At 53.4% G+C, this 18,596-nt stretch overlaps 1 protein-coding gene across 12 annotated transcripts in view; it reads left to right on the plus strand.

Annotated features, from left to right (window-relative positions):
• Positions 1-18,362, plus strand: part of SYNGAP1 (synaptic Ras GTPase activating protein 1) — a 34,963-nt gene extending 16,601 nt beyond the window's left edge. For 3 of the 12 annotated variants that reach the window (XM_074397912.1, XM_039465305.2, XM_010334032.3), the window contains 13 exons: positions 94-247; positions 481-579; positions 2,455-3,078; positions 3,206-3,350; positions 3,582-3,726; positions 5,222-5,458; positions 5,624-5,825; positions 6,032-6,210; positions 6,879-6,920; positions 7,323-8,394; positions 8,882-9,055; positions 11,307-11,518; positions 12,633-13,574. In XM_074397912.1, coding sequence (XP_074254013.1) covers positions 94-247; positions 481-579; positions 2,455-3,078; positions 3,206-3,350; positions 3,582-3,726; positions 5,222-5,458; positions 5,624-5,825; positions 6,032-6,210; positions 6,879-6,920; positions 7,323-8,394; positions 8,882-9,055; positions 11,307-11,518; positions 12,633-12,879 — 3,532 coding nt within the window. In that variant the 3' untranslated portion in view covers positions 12,880-13,574. The other 9 variants (XR_005578412.2, XM_039465292.2, XM_039465311.2 and 6 more) reach the window with 9 other exon arrangements.
• Positions 18,363-18,596: the final 234 nt, after the last annotated feature.

The following is an 18,596-nucleotide window of genomic DNA, read 5'->3' on the forward strand; positions in this document are numbered from 1 at the left end:
CAGCCTGAGTGACAGAGCAAGACTGTGTCTCAAAAAAAAAAAAAGAAGAGTGGGGGGCCCTGATCCTCTCCCCCAAAACCTCCCGCCTGCTAGGGCCCGGCTGATGCAAAGCTTTAAGGAGTCGCACTCTCATGAGTCCTTGCTGAGTCCTAGCAGTGCAGCTGAGGCGTTGGAGCTCAACTTGGATGAAGATTCCATTATCAAGCCAGTGCACAGCTCCATCCTGGGCCAGGAGTTCTGTTTTGAGGTACTGGGTCTAGTGGGCTGGGAAGGGCCAAGGCACAGGGGTGATGGAAGGTGGGGGCACAGGGGTGATGGAAGGTGGGGGCACAGAGGTCTAGAGAAAGTGGCACAGACGAGGACATCAAGGAAACAGAAACTTCTGGGGTTGCAAGAAAGGAGGATAGGCCAGGGTGGAAGAGAAGGTAGTAGAGTCTCCTCCACTCGGTAGCCCTCCCTCAGCTCCACACTCCTTTCTAGGTAACAACTTCATCAGGAACAAAATGCTTTGCCTGTCGATCTGCAGCCGAAAGAGACAAATGGATTGAGAATCTGCAGCGGGCAGTAAAGCCCAACAAGGTATCCGGAAGTAAAGGGGACACGGCCTGTGCAGGGCACAGGTTGAGCTAACACGGGAAGCTGGGGCCTAGGGAGGAAAGTGAGTTAAAGGAGGAGAGGCTTGGGGAAGGAGAGGATTGAGATATAGGGGACCTGGACAAAGAGGGGGAGACCCCCATTATTCTGAGTCCCCCATTTCTTGTCTCTTTCTTACTGCTGCCCTACCTTACAATCCCTTTCCCTGCCATAGAAGTTGTAGACTCACAGAGTTGATGGGGCTCTGGAAATCCTTTAGTCTAGCTTCCCTGCAGGCAGGAATGCTTCACCAACACCCCACTTGCACATTTCTGCAGGACACATAAAATATACTTAGCCAAGTCTCTGTACCTTGGTTTCCTCTCTAAGACAGAGGGAACTGGTGGCAATGGGTTGGATTAAGTGATCTCTAAGGTCCCTTTGGCACATAAATTCTATGAGTCTGTCTTCTTCCCAAAACTTCATGCTCCCAGTTCTGTTGGCAATTTTCTGTATCCCAGTTTCTAGCAAGCTTACAGTCCTAGTCACCCTCCTCTGGGTGAACTCTTGTGTCTCGATGTCCTTAAAGAACTCAACTCAAGATGCTGACGTGATCTCACCCATGCAGAATACAAACATCATGTTCCTTTTCAACACACTGCAATATCACCTGAGCCTTACCATTGGGGTCAATTGTATCGCTCCAGGTCCTTATATCAACTGTCAAGCCTTGCCCATTCTTTTTTTTTGAGACAGAGTTTCCCTTTGTCACCCAAGCTGGAGTGCAGTGATGTGATCTTGGCTCACTGCAACCTCTGCATCCCAGGTTCAAGCAATCCTTGTGCCTCAGCCTTCCTAGTAGCTGGGATTACAGGCATGCACCATCATACCCAACTAATTTTTGTATTTTCAGTAGAGATGGGATTTCACCATGTTGGCCAGGCTGGTCTCAGTCTCTCGACCTCAGGTTATCTGCCTGCCTCGGCTTCCCAAAGTGCTGGGATTACAGGCGTGAGCCATCACACCCAGCCAAGCTTTATCCATTCTATATGCAGTTCTCTTTTCACAATTTCTGATAGTCTCTTCAGGACTTTTCAGCTCTCTTAAATTCTACATTAATAATTTTGGCTTGTTATTCCAGCTTTTAAAATTTTTCCAATACTGATTCTGTTGTCTAGTGTATGAACTAGCTTCTAGAGTAGTTTCCTGGGGCTGCTATAACAAATGCTACAAACTGTGTCATGTAAAACAACAGAAATTTATTCTCTCAGAGTTCAGGAGGCTGGAAGTCCAAAAGCAAGGTATCAGCAGGGCCATGCTCCCTTTGATGCGATAGTGGGGAATCCTTCTTTGCCCCTTCCTAGCTTCTGGAGGTTGCCAGCATTCTTTGGCATTCCTGGGCTTGCCCAGGCTGGACTGCAATGGTGTGAGCTCAGCTCACTGCAGCCTCCACCTTCCAGGTTCAAGTGATTCTCCTGCCTCAGCCTCCCGAGTAGCTGGGATTACACATGCCCACCACCATGCCCAGCTAATTTTTTGTGTTTTTAGTAGAGACAGGGTTTCACTATGTTGGCCAGCCTGGTCTTGAACTCCTGACGTCAAGTGATCCACCTGCCTTGGCCTCCCAGAGTGTTGGTACTACAGGCGTGAGCCACCGTGCCCGGCCTCTTCTTAATTTCATTATATTTGTAGGGATCCTGTTTTCAAATAAGGTCACATTCACTCACAGGTTCAGGGTAGGCATGAGTTTTGGTGGGATACCATTCAACCCAGTACACTGTCTCACCTTATGATTGCTGTCCCACTTTCTTACTGTCTCTCCTCTTTTGGTGTCTCTCTGTCCCTTTACTCTTTACCATCGTGCCTACCCCACTATGCCAGGACAACAGCCGCCGGGTAGACAATGTGCTAAAGCTGTGGATCATAGAGGCCCGGGAGCTGCCCCCCAAGAAGCGGTACTACTGCGAGCTCTGCCTGGATGACATGCTGTATGCACGAACCACCTCCAAGCCCCGCTCTGCCTCAGGGGACACCGTCTTCTGGGGAGAGCACTTCGAGTTTAACAACCTGCCGGCTGTCCGTGCCCTGCGGCTGCATCTGTACCGTGACTCAGACAAAAAGCGCAAGAAGGACAAGGCGGGCTATGTCGGCCTGGTGACTGTGCCGGTGGCCACCCTGGCTGGGCGCCACTTCACAGAGCAGTGGTACCCTGTAACCCTGCCAACAGGCAGTGGGGGATCTGGGGGTATGGGCTCGGGAGGGGGAGGGGGCTCGGGGGGTGGCTCAGGGGGCAAGGGCAAAGGAGGTTGCCCGGCTGTTCGGCTGAAAGCACGTTATCAGACAATGAGCATCCTGCCCATGGAGCTATATAAAGAGTTTGCAGAGTATGTCACCAACCATTATCGGATGCTATGTGCAGTCTTGGAGCCCGCCCTGAATGTCAAAGGCAAGGAGGAGGTTGCCAGTGCACTGGTTCACATCCTGCAGAGTACAGGCAAGGCCAAGGTGAGTGTTGTACTTTCAGGGAAAGGTGACCTGGGAATGGGCACTTGCATGGGGGTTGGCGAGGATATGGCAGATTCCCGAGATTGGCTTGCACAGAGGCTGACACTTGGATTTTCCTGCGCCTCAGGACTTCCTTTCAGACATGGCCATGTCTGAGGTAGACCGGTTCATGGAACGGGAGCACCTCATATTCCGCGAGAACACGCTCGCCACTAAAGCCATAGAAGAGTATATGAGACTGATTGGTCAGAAATACCTCAAGGATGCCATTGGTATGGCCCACAGTCAGGCCCTCTTCTTCCCAAACCTACCAGATGTTCACCCCAGCCCCGAACCTGGGTACCCCAGACCCCAAGTCCACCCTTCCACAGCTTGATACTTTCTAACCCAGAGTCCTAAGACTCCAGCCTCTAACACCTGATACTGAAATTTCCCCAATCCTGGCCACCCCCTTCCCTGCCCTTGGAAAGTGTGACCACATCCTCTTGTGCCCCCACCCCCAGGAGAGTTCATTCGTGCTCTGTATGAGTCCGAGGAAAACTGCGAGGTGGACCCCATCAAGTGCACAGCGTCCAGTCTGGCAGAGCACCAGGCCAACCTGCGGATGTGCTGTGAGTTGGCCCTGTGCAAGGTGGTCAACTCCCACTGGTGAGACTGGGAACGCTGGGCTGGGGGGCCAGGGTCGGGGGAATTATGTGTTCATCTGTTCATCTATCTGTCCATCCTTAAAGAGGACTGAGCACCATTTATGGGCAAAGCATTGTTCTAGATGCTATAGAGCAAACAGAGGTGAGAGAGGCCTGGTCTCTGCCCTCAGAGGGCCTCCACAAGAATGAGTGGGGACAAACTAGAGAAATAAAAGCCATAGAGCCATAATGGTGTGTAAGTGCTGAGTGAGGGTTCCCCCACCTCTATGCGATATAAGGTCAGAGAGAAGGCAGAGCTTTAATTGAGATAAGCAGGGAAGAGGTGCCCCCTCGGATAGGCTTTGAAGACTGGCTTATGTTTTGATATATGGACATGGTTGGCAAGAAAGACATTTCAGAAGGCTGTGAGAAAGGCACATGTGTGATGGTGAAAAGGTCCAGGAGCTTTCAGGGGACATTACGGTAGGTTAGTCGCAATTACATCAGGTTTAGTGAAGCATGTGGCTCGTGATGGGGAGTGGTGGGAGAGGTGTCTGGGCAGGAAGATTAATTTTAGAAACTGGAAGGCCTCAAGTTAAGGAGTCTGAGGTCATTGGTAGGCCACTGGATGCCATTAAAGGTTTCAGGAAGTATTGCGATTTAGAAGATTAATCCATAAGTAGAGTTGGGTATATGTGGTGGCGGTGACTGAAGTAGGGTCAGCTGGGGGCTCAGAGGCATGAAAATCAGATCCTGAAACAGAAGAGTGACAAGAGAAGTTAGGAAGGAACTGCTGGAAGGACCCTCTGAGGAAAGGATCAGTAGGAATTGTCAGCTTATGGAAAGGAGGGAGCATGTCTGCAGGGAGTCACGGATGACTCGAGGCCATGAGGCTGGTGGTGGGGAGACCGGTGGCCTCATTGACAACCAGGGAAGTCAGGAGGAGGAGCCAGTTGGAGGTGTGGGGGCGATGGTGAGCTCTGCTTTACACCAGTCAAGTTTAAGGTGTCAGTGGGACATTGAAGTGGAACTGGGAGGTGGGGGGAGTGAGCTCTGAGCCATTCCAGGGACTGGGGATCATGCCTGGGGCACTTCCATCCCCATTTCCCTGGAATCCAGAAGAGTTGGGGGGTCCGAGCTCCCTGTACCTCAAGTGACCCTCCATCTCTCTCCCATCTCTGTCTCTTCCTGGTGTCTGTTTTTCTTCTCCTCCTCTCCTTGTCTCTCTCCCACACCCCTCCATCTCTCTCCCACGTGTCTCTCCCCTCACCTTCTCTCCCCCTCCATTTCTCTCTCCCTAATCTGTCTGTTCCCTCTGCCATGGCCCCTTTCTTCAAGCAGCCTCCCATCTTGCTCCTGTGGTCCCTCCCTCCCTGTCTCTCTCACCTCTGTTTCCACACCCTCACCTCCTACCACCCCCCTCAGCATGTTCCCTGGAAGCTGAGGGTCTCTGGGGCTCAGTCCCGGTCTCTCTCTTTCTCTCTCTCTCTCTCTGTCTCCCTGCCCCTTCCCCCCAGCGTGTTCCCGAGGGAGCTGAAGGAGGTGTTTGCTTCATGGCGGCTGCGCTGCGCAGAGCGAGGCCGGGAGGACATCGCAGACAGGCTCATCAGCGCCTCACTCTTCCTGCGCTTCCTCTGCCCAGCGATTATGTCGCCCAGTCTCTTTGGGCTCATGCAGGAGTACCCAGATGAGCAGACCTCACGAACCCTCACCCTCATTGCCAAGGTCATCCAGAACCTGGCCAACTTTTCCAAGTGAGGGAAGCTTCAGGAGGGGGCAAGGCAGGGTGTGGCAGGGCTGGGGGGTGGGCAGGAAGGTTCTCCTGAGTCCCCAGAGATCCTGGGATGTGGATGCATGAAACCTGTCTGTGCGTGTGGGGGTGTGTGTGTGTGACCTTAATCGTCTGGATTATTGGCTAGGTTTACCTCAAAGGAGGACTTTCTGGGCTTCATGAATGAGTTTCTAGAGCTGGAATGGGGTTCCATGCAGCAGTTCTTGTATGAGATCTCCAACCTGGACACGTTGACCAACAGCAGTAGCTTTGAGGGTTATATCGACTTGGGCCGAGAGCTCTCCACACTGCATGCCCTGCTCTGGGAGGTGCTGCCCCAGCTCAGCAAGGTCAGCAGATCCCCTCTTTGCCCTATCCCAAGATGGCTTCAGAGGTTCCTAGAGCCTGAGAAACTACCCCTTGAAGATTTTTTTCTCCCCTTGTTCCCCGAGGTGCCACCACTACTACCCCAACTCAGACCCCCTCCACTTGCACCCTGAGAGGCTCTCTTAAGAGCTGGACACTGAGCCCCCATGTAACAGCCTCGCCTTTCCAGGAAGCCCTCCTGAAGCTGGGTCCACTGCCCCGGCTCCTCAATGACATCAGCACAGCTCTGAGGAACCCCAACATCCAAAGGCAGCCAAGCCGCCAGAGTGAGCGGCCCCGGCCTCAGCCTGTGGTACTTCGGGGGCCATCGGCTGAGATGCAGGGCTACATGATGCGGGACCTTAATAGGTGAGCACCCTGGGACCCCCAGGCCCATGCCCTGAGACCCCCTTTCCTGTCCTGGATACTCCTCATTGGGCCCCACATGCATCTCTTTAGGGCTTGAAAGAAAGCACCAAGCTCTCAGGGAAGACTGGTAAGGATACAGGTACAGTCAGTGATAGGCTGAGAGCCCTTTACAGCCTGAGGGAGCGAGAGATGTGGAGCTCTAGGAACAGGGCTGAGGCTCCACCAACTCAAGTCTTAGTTGTAAGCCTAGAGCATTGCTGCTGCAAGCTCTGATTTGCTGTCCCTCTGCCTGCCCATGCTTGTCCCCAGGACGTCATGTCAGCCATGTGTCAAAATATTCAACTATCTCAATAATAGCTAGTGAATAAGCACTTCCCCCAGCCCCCAACCAGAACTCCACAGACCTCCCCATGATCCAGCACTTAGAGCAGTGGCAGTGGAAGCCTAGCAGGGCCTGCAGCCTGCTCCAGAGTCCCAGTCTCCATTCCGATGGGTGGTGCCCGTGCCTCAGCTGCTGCTCATTATTTTGATGCGGGCCCTGCTTGTTCCTCTGCCTGTGTCTTCCTCCATGACACCATACCCATCCCACTATTCCCGCCCCTCCTGCCATTTGTCCACATCTCTCTCCTTCTCTGTCTGTGCTCGCCCCTCTTTCCATCTCTCTCCAGCTCCATCGACCTTCAGTCCTTCATGGCTCGAGGCCTCAACAGGTGAGGGGCTCTCTCCCCCCCGCCCCGCCCTCTTCTCCTCTCCTGTCTGCTCCCTCTCCCGATCCACTGGCCTTCACCCTACTCCTCTCCCCTCCTCTCCTCCTCCATGGACCTCATCTCCTCCATATCTGCCCCGCCTTGCCCCGTCCCTTCTCTTACTGCCCCCATCTCCCCTCCTCTAGGACTTACCCCCTTCCTGGAGGGGCCCTGTCCTTTCCCTTTTCCCACCTGTCCCCTCCCATCCTCCCTGCTTGCCTTTTTCAGGGCTGCCACCACTAGCTCTCAGCCCTTCCCTGTGGGTCCCACTTTTCACCCCCAGGCCTGTGCCAGACCACAGCAAGGCTCAACTGCTAGGAGCCCCGACCTTACCTTCTGTTTGTGTGCCCCTTTCCCTTCTGACAGCTCTATGGACATGGCTCGCCTCCCCTCCCCAACCAAGGAAAAGCCACCCCCACCACCGCCTGGTGGGGGTAAAGACCTGTTCTATGTAAGCCGTCCACCCCTGGCCCGTTCCTCACCAGCATACTGCACGAGCAGCTCGGACATCACAGAGCCAGAGCAGAAGATGCTGAGTGTAAACAAGAGTGTGTCCATGCTGGACTTACAGGGCGATGGGCCTGGTGGCCGCCTCAACAGCAGCAGTGTTTCGAACCTGGCAGCCGTAGGGGACCTGCTGCATTCAAGCCAGGCCTCGCTGACAGCAGCCTTGGGGCTACGGCCTGCGCCTGCCGGACGCCTCTCCCAGGGGAGTGGCTCATCCATCACGGCAGCCGGCATGCGCCTCAGCCAGATGGGTGTCACCACGGACGGTGTCCCTGCCCAGCAACTGCGAATCCCCCTCTCCTTCCAGAACCCTCTCTTCCACATGGCTGCTGATGGGCCAGGGCCCCCGGGCGGCCATGGAGGGGGCGGTGGCCATGGCCCACCTTCCTCCCATCACCACCACCACCACCATCACCACCACCGAGGTGGAGAGCCCCCTGGGGACACCTTTGCCCCATTCCATGGCTATAGCAAGAGTGAGGACCTCTCTTCCGGGGTCCCCAAGCCCCCTGCTGCCTCCATCCTTCATAGCCACAGCTACAGTGATGAGTTTGGACCCTCTGGCACTGACTTCACCCGTCGGCAGCTTTCACTCCAGGACAACCTGCAGCACATGCTGTCCCCTCCCCAGATCACCATCGGTCCCCAGAGGCCAGCTCCCTCAGGGCCCGGAGGTGGGAGTGGTGGGGGCAGCAGTGGGGGTGGCGGGGGCCAGCCACCTCCATTGCAGAGGGGCAAGTCTCAGCAGTTGACAGTCAGCGCAGCCCAGAAACCCCGGCCATCCAGCGGGAATCTATTGCAGTCCCCAGAGCCAAGTTATGGCCCCGCCCGTCCACGGCAACAGAGCCTCAGCAAGGAGGGCAGCATTGGGGGCAGCGGGGGCAGCGGTGGCGGAGGGGGTGGGGGGCTTAAGCCCTCCATCACCAAGCAGGTAGGTGAAGTCAGGAGGAAGGCGGGCTGGGTCACAACAGGGAGGGAAGAAGGAGATGGGAAGGGTGGGTGTGGAACAGAGTCTGTGGCCTGAAATTACAATCTTCATGCCTCCTTTTGGCTATTTAGCAAATGTGTATAGAAGACCTGCTAGGTGCCATGTGCTGTGCCAGGCACTAAGGATATGGCACTGAACCCTCTTAGCACTCTCATTCCAGAGGGGATTAATCCATAAGTAGAGTGGGGATGACTGGAATAGGGCCAGTTGGGGACTTGGAGGCATGAAAATCAGATCCTGAATCAACAGTTGACAGGAGAAGTTCTCTGGCGTTCAACTCACATCTCTGGCATTCAGAGGTGATGAAGGCTACAGCAGGGCAATAGGACTGGGACTGTCATCTCCTTTGGCTGTGTCATTGCCCTCTAAATGCACCCTGCTTTTCCCCACCTTTCCTTTCTCTGTTCGCCCTCACCATGCCTTGTCCCAGCATTCTCAGACACCATCCACATTGAACCCCACAATGCCAGCCTCTGAGCGGACAGTGGCCTGGGTCTCTAATATGCCTCACCTGTCAGCTGACATCGAGAGTGCCCACATCGAGCGGGAAGAGTACAAGCTCAAGGAATACTCAAAATCGATGGACGAGAGCCGGCTGGATAGGGTACGGTGGGCTCTACCAGCTCCAAGCCCCAGTTTTTCCTTTTACTTTCAGGGGACATCTCTAGTTGCTTTTAAGGGAAACCTCCAGGGTTAGGTGGTTATGGTGGAAAGAAAAGGCAAAGACAGGATCACCTCTTGAGTAGCCTTCAATCCATCTGGGGAGACCAGGTACACATAGTCAGTTGCTAAAAGTCACTTTCAACTCTATTTTGTAGGTTATATATATCACAGACTATCTGGGGATCATCTATTTTAGGCTTACCTCCATGTTCTTCCCCAGGAGGAACATAAGCCCTGGCTCCTGTGACTGCTTAGGAAAGGAAATGTTACTTTACTGGCAGTAGGAGCTAATAAATTGGGTGGGGGTGGAGGAGGTTGCAGTTATACAAGTGATGTCTGGCCTACCCAGTCGCTGTCCCATGGGCTCAGGTGACAGAGAGTCAGTAGGCAGGGGATGCATGTGGTAAAGCGGTATATATTGGTTATGTGTGAAAAGGCCATCCAGACTCTCGCTTGGTGGAAGCTGAGGGCAAAGGGCAGTGAGAGCTTTGGGGCACACACAGATAACTTAGCAGAAAGTTACTTGGGGAAGCTGCTGCTCCTAGGGCCCGAGGAAGAGGGTGGCTGCAGGATTAGGTCACATATAAAGAACCTATGACACTAACACAGAGAAGTGGTCTTTGAGCATAGGAAATGTTGGGAGTGACTCAGATGGGCTTGACCAACACATTTAATGAGCATTAAACCCTAATATTAGCCCCAAGGCAGCTGTCGTAGGCAGTGAATTCATCTCTCTCCTCTGCATATAGAACAGTTGGTGATATGTGTATGTATCCTCTTCAGAGAATGAGGAAATAGTCTTTTGAATATTTTTCTGTTCTGTGCTGCAGATGAGGAAACCTTATTGAGAAAGGCTGTAGACTAGCACTATCCAGTATAACTTTCTGCAGTGATGAAATGTTCTATAATTTACACTGTTCACATGTGGCTAGTTGTGATTCAGGAACTGAATTTATTTTTATTTTTGAGACAGTTTCGCTCTTGTTGCCCAGGCCGGCGTGCAATGGCGTGATCTTGGCTCACAGCAACCTCCCCAGTTCAAGTGATCCTCCTGACTCAGCCTCCTGAGTAGCTGGAATTATAGGCATGAGCCATCATGCCCGGCCAATTTTTTTTAGTAAAGACAGGGTTTCTCCATGTTGGTCAGGTTGGTCCTAAACTCTTGACCTCAGGTGACCTGCCCGCCTCGGCCTCCCAAAGTGCTAGGATTACAGGTGTGAGCCAGTGCGCCTGGCCCAGAAACTGAATTTTTAGCTCTATTAAATTTTTCTTTTTGAGACAGGGTCTTGCTCTGTCACCCAGGCTGGAGTGCAGTGGTGCAAACTTGGCTCACTGAAACCGCCACCTCCCGGGCTCAAGCCATGCTCCCACCTCAGCCCCCTGAGTAACTAGGACTACAGGCTCGTGCTACCATGCCCGACTAATTTTTCTTTTCTTTTCTTTTCTTTTTTTTTTTTTTTTTTTTTTTTTTTTTGTAGAGACGGGGTTTTGCCATGTTGCCCAAGCTGGTCTAGAACTTGTGAACTCAAGTGATCCACCTGCCTCAGCCTCCCAAAGTGCTGGGATTACAGGTGTTGAGCCACCATGCCTAGCCTAAATTTTAAATAGCTACATGTGGGCTGGTGGCTCCCATATTAGGCAGCACAGCTGTAGAGTCTAGAGCCAATAGGGCAGATAAAATGACTCTTCTGAGCAATTCCAGCTCTGGAATTCCTAGATTCTCAGCCTGGAATTCACTTGTAAACCCCCTACAGAGCCAAGGAGAGGGTCACATGGAAAACAGCACCCGCCTTCCCCCATCAAATGCCTTTTCTCCCTATGTCTCCAGCATGTGTTCTAGGGCCTGGCTTAGGGCTGAAGAATCACCCTATTTTTAATTTCTGAGCACAGTTACTCAAGGTGTGCTTGTAAGTCTGTCTAGGTTTATGTGTGGGTCTTCATTAGGGGCCATACATAGACCTCAGGGTGTGGGAATCTATGACCTTGTTCCGTTTTGAGGGAGCCTCAGCACCATGGAAGGGTCTTAAAAGCAGGTGTGTGGGTATGGTCCACAGGCAGGGAAGGGGTTGGGGAAGGCAGCTGGATGTCCCTCCCCATGCAGTGGCTGTGCTTGGCAGGCAGGGATGGAGGCTGGGTGATGGGCTTGAGGTGGGGCGCCCCTCACAGTGCGGGGTCCTGTGCCCGGCGGGCAGGTGAAGGAGTACGAGGAGGAGATTCACTCACTGAAGGAGCGGCTGCACATGTCCAACCGGAAGCTGGAAGAGTATGAGCGGAGGCTGCTGTCCCAGGAAGAACAGACCAGCAAAATCCTGATGCAGTATCAGGCCCGACTGGAGCAGAGTGAGAAGAGGCTTAGGCAGCAGCAGGCAGAGAAGGATTCGCAGATCAAGAGCATCATTGGCAGGTGAGGGGCGGCCTGGGGAGGGGGTTGTGAGGGAGAGCCCGAGGCTGGAGAGAGCAAGTGGGCAAACTACTTCTCTGACTCCCACCCCCAAACTCAGGAGCCCACCAGGAGAGCCCACTACTCTCCTCCCCAGGATGCCACCCACTCACTCATCACCAGATGGAGAGAAACCCCAACCTGCTTAGTGCATTAAATATCCCTTTACTAAATCCTGACCTCTCTTCTGATAGAGTAGCTTCAAAGGCCCTTGGAAAATGTACCTGTTCCTGTCCAACCATCACTGCATCTGCATTCAGCCTAGGCCAGGACTCCTCACTAGTTATTCTCAACCTAACCTATGACGTTCACCCCAAACCTAAACAGGGCTCCCTAGCTAGAGTAGCCCCTCACCACCCCCTTCCTGGGCAGACCCTCTCTAGCCTTGAAAAGGTGTTCTATTAGAACGGGTCTTTTAGTCTGTATATGTTTCAGCGGCTCCAACAAGCCCTGGGCTCCAAAGAGGGTATCCTCAGCAAAGAGGTCAATTATCTTCAGAGTGGTGGAGGGGTGGGACCCTGGACCCCAGTCCAACCAGAGCCATCTCCATTCTGATCCATTCTAAATGTATTTTATGTAAGATTTAATTAGAAGAAAAGGGCTTCTTGAAATATTTTTTGAAAACCACTGCTCTAATTGATAACCTTTATGATAAATCACCTTGAGGATCTTCACAGTGAGGTGACATGGGGGATGCAGATGCCAGGTCCATAGCCACAGAGGTGACATGGGGGATGCAGACGCCAGGTCCATAGCCACAGAGGTGACATGGGGGATGCAGACGCCAGGTCCATAGCCACAATCACTGTCCTGATTGGGATGATGGAACCCTGGAGGTATCTGGATGGTAGAAGTCTTTGAGGCACAGAAAGCTGTCTTAGCAGAGAGGTGTAAGAGTCCCTGAGAGGAAGGTGGAGAGCATGATCCTGTGCAACAGGAAGTCTTGTGTCACGGCAATAGAGAGACTCTGATTCTAAGGGATAAGGATGCCTGAGGCTTTTCCAGAGAGCTATGCGGTTCTGTGGGCAGGCTCCGAGCCTGTGCCCGCCACTAACCCCACTGAAGCCCGTCCCTTCAGGCTGATGCTGGTGGAGGAGGAGCTGCGCCGGGACCACCCCGCCATGGCTGAGCCGCTGCCGGAACCCAAGAAGAGGCTGCTCGACGCTCAGGTGGAAATTACAATGTCATTTATCTTCTCCGTGTCCCATCCCCATCCATCCCACTGTCTTTCGTGCACTCACTACACCAGCCACCCAGCCCCATCACCATCTGTCTCTCCTAGTCTACTGTTTGTCCACTGGCTGCTCCTGGCAGCCCCCCAGTGACCACATCTTCATCCCATCGTCTGTGCCTTTGTCACTCCTAGCAGCGTCAGCCCAACTCCTGTCCCTTCCCATCCAGTCTTCCCACTCCTGTCTGTGTCTCAGGACCTTCTCTACCAGAACCTTGGTCTTTCTGCCCCTAGACTCCACCTAGTTCGGGGAATCCCTGCCCCTTCTTTGCCCACTCCTGTTCAAGGCACGTTGTTGAGCTTCCTCTGAGCTTTTGGGCCAGAGGGCTAGAAGCTGCCATTTTCTAGAATAGAGCACAGGACAGTATGATCTGTAGTTTCCCCAGGCCCTGGCAGTTACCCTGAAAATCTGGGGACCCCATCACCTCTGTTCTCTTGGTTCCCCAATTTTCCTGACTCCTGGCAGCTCCTGCATAGCTTCCTCTTACTGACTCTTCAGATCTTGCAGGCCTCCCATCCTGCAACCACCCTTTTCCCTCAGTATTTAAGTCCAGCCTCCCTTTAGCCTCCCTCCCACTCGACCTCACACTTTTCCCAGCTGCCCGCTGCCCAGCCTCTCTTCTCACAGGCCAGCTTCTAGGACCTCCCTTCTGCACCCTTACCCCTTGCTTCCCAAAATTCTGCTCATTTTCCTACCCATACTCCTCTTTCCTCTGCTCTGACTGCTAGGCTCCCCCTACCTGCCATCCCCCACCAAGGCTCCTGACCCCATGACCCCACTCTCTCCCCCTGCAGCTCCTCATCAGGTAACTCTCCTGGTTCCGCTTTGGCCACGGGCGGAGGACACAGGGGGAGGTGACTCCGGACCACTGCAGGTTGGTCGTGAAGCCCGCTCCCCTCCAACACCTCCGGAGCTGTTCCCCTCTCACTGCTGCCCTCCACACCCAGAGAACCTCCACAGACTCCAGCCCTCCGACACCTCCTGCACAGATCCATCTCCCAAGACACCACCCAAAGAGAGCACTCGCTGCTGCTTCCCAGCACTGCCCAACAGTACCTTAGCAACACCAAGAGTTTTATCCTAGATGGGCCCAGCACATTCACAGATCACACCCACTTCCCTGCAAAACCCACCCCCTCCTGACTCTAAGCCCTCCTCTTCCTCTGCCTCTCCAGTGTATGTCTGTCACCCCCCATTTCACCAGAGCGTGCTTAGGGGCTAGGGGTGGGTCTCTTAAGGGGGTGGAGGTGACGATGGGTTGGAGGACCCTGGCTATAGGCACCGTGCTGACTGCAACAGGTAGGTTGGGTTTCCCGGTTCCTTCCCTAACCTTGGTTCTCTGCCCTCCTTTCCACTCCTCACCTGATTCTCTCTCTCCCTCCTTATATCTGTGAGGCAGAAGGCATCTGGAGCTCACATTAGCCCCCCTTGGGTGAGAATTAGGAGTGGGTAGTGAACGTAGGGAGACTGGGGATACCCTGGAAGAAATGCTGTTGAGATGTCCTGACATTAGGCAGGGTGGGTGGAACAAGAAGGAGCAAGAAAGGAACCTCAGGCAGATGTTAGGACATGGACTTGCCCATGTGGCCTGGGAGTTTAGAAGTGGGGAGAGACATCCTCCTAGATCAGATCGTGGGCTCAGAAAGCCTTTTGTTTCCCAGGCAGAGGTGCCAGGAACAGCAAGGTAAAGAACCTACTCTCAGAGCTCACATCCCCAGGTTGCTGATGCCACTCACTCCCCCTTTCCTGCCACCAAGTAGCGTTGCCGGACACATAACCCTACCTAAAAAGCCAGTAAATGAGAACCTGTCAGCTCTAGACATCATTTCTGAGATGTGATTTTCTTTGGGATTGAGCTGCAGTGGGCAGTGGCTCCTTACACTGTAATTTTAACTCTCTGCCTGCCCAGCCTCTCTGTCAAAGTAGCTGGTGATCTGTAAACAGATGCTGAAAGACACCAGGGGACTTTGCCATTTAAAGGACTCCTGCAGTGAATTCTTTAGTAATGAATAATGGCACCCTAATTTATCCACTTTCTAAATTTGGGTCCATGGGGGTGTCTGGGGCATGCCTATGTGCTGTCCCTAGGAGACAGACAGAGGGAATGGAATCTGGGGGTTCCTTCCCTGCTCCCCTGCCCTACTCAGATTTCCTCTCACTGACTTGCAGAAAGTACGTGAGATACCCAGCAAGCTAAGAAGGCAGTTTCGCTGGATATCTCATACCCAAGGCTGGGGTTTGGGTGACCCGAGAAGTTAGCAACTTGATCTTGGGATGGAAGGGAGAGCTTATCTGGAAGCTGTTACTTGGAAGGTGTTTTTATCCTTTGGAGATAAGATCAGACATAGCTATACTGCCAAGCCTAAATGCTGTGTGGCCTCGGAAGTAATTTGGACATTTGTTCTAAACCACTTGTATTAGGTATTGGTCCCTCTGCAACTCAGCCATTAATTAAAAATTACTTTTGAGCCCGAATTTTAAAAAGCCAAGTGAGCAACCAGAAGTGTAGATGGCTTTCTTTTCTCCCAGCAGAGGAATAGAAGGTAGAGCTAAGGGCAGGAACCAGGAGTTGGTCCAGGAGCTATAGGAGGTGATTAGAGTAGGACCAGGGGTAGGAGTTGGGTCTGGTACCCTTCACCCTCTAATTGGGAGCCCAAGGAGAAGGACTGAAAGGAGGATGGGGGTGGAAAAGAATAAAGCCGGTTTCTGCTTCCCAGGGATGCAGAGATTGGGGCATGCTGTGTCTCTGCAGAAGCTCCTAGTCATTTTCGCCATAATTGTGACAAGTGCAGCCCTCCCACAAGATTTTGCCCTTTACAAATCACTTCCCTGAATCCCTTCTTTCCCCCCAGTACGGTTAAATCTCTCTCTAATTTGGAATGTTATTTTTGAGAAGATGGCCACTCTGAATAAGTGACAAAACTGAGTGACAGTGTCTACTGAGTGAAATGCATGTCTTCACACTATATACAGGAAGTAGAACTCGATGAACAAGGCTTTTTCCACTCCTTAGGGAGCATGTATTAATGAATAGATAGGATTCAAAAGTCTGTTTTCTGGTATAGGTTAAATATCCCCTCCTACAGACACATTTCCACCACTAATTTGCTTAGCACACCCTTTCTTCACAGATAAAGGAAAACTCAAGCCCAGTTTTTATTCAAATTATGAAGAAATTCCAAATCCACAGGGGTTTGGATTAATGAGGTTTTGCTGTACTGCCTCCCCTTATTCGTCAACACAAAGTTCCCACCTCGGATTGGGGGTGGGTGGGAGGGGGTTTCAAGACGGGGAGGGTGGGTTGGGCAGGGAATATACATAGGTGAAGCCAGAGAAGGGTTAGGCTGGGGGTGCGGTTGGAACTTGCTGCTTTCATCTGGTTTCCTGGTGTGACATTCTGGGTTAAAGGCTTAAAGGCCTCTGTTAGGAGTCTAGGAGTGAGATTCTCTTCTCTCTGATCCCAGACGACGTTAACTTCTACTGCAGGTGAGAAACAAAATAGGAGGATGGTGGGGACTGTCCTGGGAGGAAGGGGTGTTCCATGGCTTGTGGAGTGGGCTGGCTATAGGGGAGGCCACTGCTAGGGGACTGGCATTCAGGCCCCCTTGAAGCGTCTCAATAAGTCCGCGCTCTCCTCTTTGGTGTCTTGCAGGAGAGGCAGCTTCCCCCCTTGGGTCCAACAAACCCGCGTGTGACGCTGGCCCCACCGTGGAACGGCCTGGCCCCCCCAGCCCCGCCCCCCCCACCCCGGCTGCAGATTACGGAGAACGGCGAGTTCCGAAACACCGCAGACCACTAGCCCACCCAGCATCACAGACCTTCTCTTCCTTTCCTGTGCACCCCACCCTGTAACAGCACCAACCACCAGGACTGGACATCACCGAGGAACAGCGGGATTGCCTCCCTGAATGCCTCTTTGGGAGGCACACTGATCGCCCACCCCCCTACTGCACCATTTCCAGGAGGGAGAGCGGGGACCCTCAGCTGCCCCCCTTTTCCTTCCCATTGGGGTGCTGCCCTGACCCCCAGGGACCCTTGCCCCAGGACACCGCCTACCCCACAAAGACCCCTTCACTCCGGGGTGCTATCCCCATCCTCTGCCTCATCGTTCCCCTGAGCACTGGGGGACAGACCCTCACCCCCACCCTGGGGGTGTGGCACCTCCAAACTTTCAACTTCAGGGTGATTTTTTTAGCAGTAACCAGAGCTGACAATCTAACTCCCCTCCACCGCCCCATTTTGGCCTCCCCTGCCCCCCTTGTTATGGGGAGGGGACCCCAGGTGAGGGGGCCCTATTACCCCTTGATTTCTCAGGAGCGTCTGGGGGGGCTCAGCACGCACAAACTCCTTCTCCTCCTACCACTCAAATTTACTCCCTCCCCACCCAGAACCCAGATGGGGTGGAGGGGGCCACCGGGGCAGGGAGGGGGCGGCAAGGGGAGAATGGGAGTTGTCTCCCCTTCTCCCCACACCTGATCTGCTCTTGGCTGGTCCCAGAGCGGGGTGAGGGGGCTTATGCCCCCCCCTCCCCCAGTGTGTTGGGTGGGGTGGAATTGAGGTTAGGGTGAGGGGTCAGGGTTTAGGAGGGCGTGTATGTTGGGAGGACAGGCTAGTTGATCTGCCCTACTCTGACACACAGTCCCCCCTGCCCCTCCCTTCTCTCTTCTTGGTCTCTACTCCCAGGGGGAGGGGGGAACTTACTCTAGGAAAAGCCATGTCTCTCTCCCCCGGGGTGGGGGGACCTGTGTTGGAGGAGGGGTGTTGGGGGGCCCCCTTCCATGACTCTGTCCCCTGGGGGAGGTAGGACAGGGCTGGGCTTCCCTCTCATCCTCCCCCTCCCAATCTCCTTCCACCTCCCTCCCTCCCGCCAGCTCCACAATTTTTCGGTGTTTCTCTGTACATAGTTCTCTGGCGGGATAGGGGAGGTAGGATGGATGGGGTTTGGGGTGGGTAGGCCATGGGAGGGGAGAGGCCCCTCCTTGGCACCCCCTCTTCCCTGACTGCTGTCCCCTACCCAGCCTTGCCCCCTTCATCCCTTTTTGCGTTTGGTATTGAGACTCTCCTAGACTCTACCCCTCTTTCTTTTGTATGGACAGTTCCCCTTCAGTCCCATCCTCCTACACATACACCCAGCCGGGGCCAAATTTATACTTATATAAAACTTGTAAATATGTGAAATTTTATCCCTGTGCCCTTTCCCCATCTCAGGCCCTACCCCTGGACCCTCCCCAACCTTCCTTCTCTCTTCTTTGGCTGTTGTAATTATCTGGGGTTTGTACTGTACATATCCGGGGTGTGTGTGTGTGGGCTGGGGGCAACCCTTCTGTACAGAGCTTCCTGGCCCCCTCCCCCCCCGCCCCTCTGCTTCCCTCCCCACCCACCACCTTAAGGGTAGGGAGATGCTCTTCCTACCTGTTTTATTTTGTTTTCTCGTTCTCCCTCCCCATCCCCCTTCCCAGCCTTATCTATCCTCCCTCACTGTCCCCTTTTCTCCACTCCCAGCCCCATTTCCTTTTTTTCTGGAGTGTGTGGTGAAACAGAAAAAACATGTTTAATAAACGGAGATTGTTCTTTTATCGCTGTGCTGACTTTCTGAGGCAGGGCTTTCGAGACAGACCTTTAGGGTGGTAAGATCTGCTTTCTGAAAGGAAGCGGACAGCCTGGGAGAAAAACTGTATATCCCCACCTGATGCCACACTCTCCTCATAGAATGTCACTCCCCCCTCCCAACGAAGTTTTTTATATTTTAGAGCAGGAGTTTTGCACTGGCCAAACTTCTCCAGTCTAACTCTCCCCTCGCCACTGCTTCA

The sequence above is a fragment of the Saimiri boliviensis genome, chromosome 4 (assembly GCF_048565385.1).
Source record: "Saimiri boliviensis isolate mSaiBol1 chromosome 4, mSaiBol1.pri, whole genome shotgun sequence".
Taxonomy (NCBI): Eukaryota; Metazoa; Chordata; class Mammalia; order Primates; family Cebidae; genus Saimiri; species Saimiri boliviensis.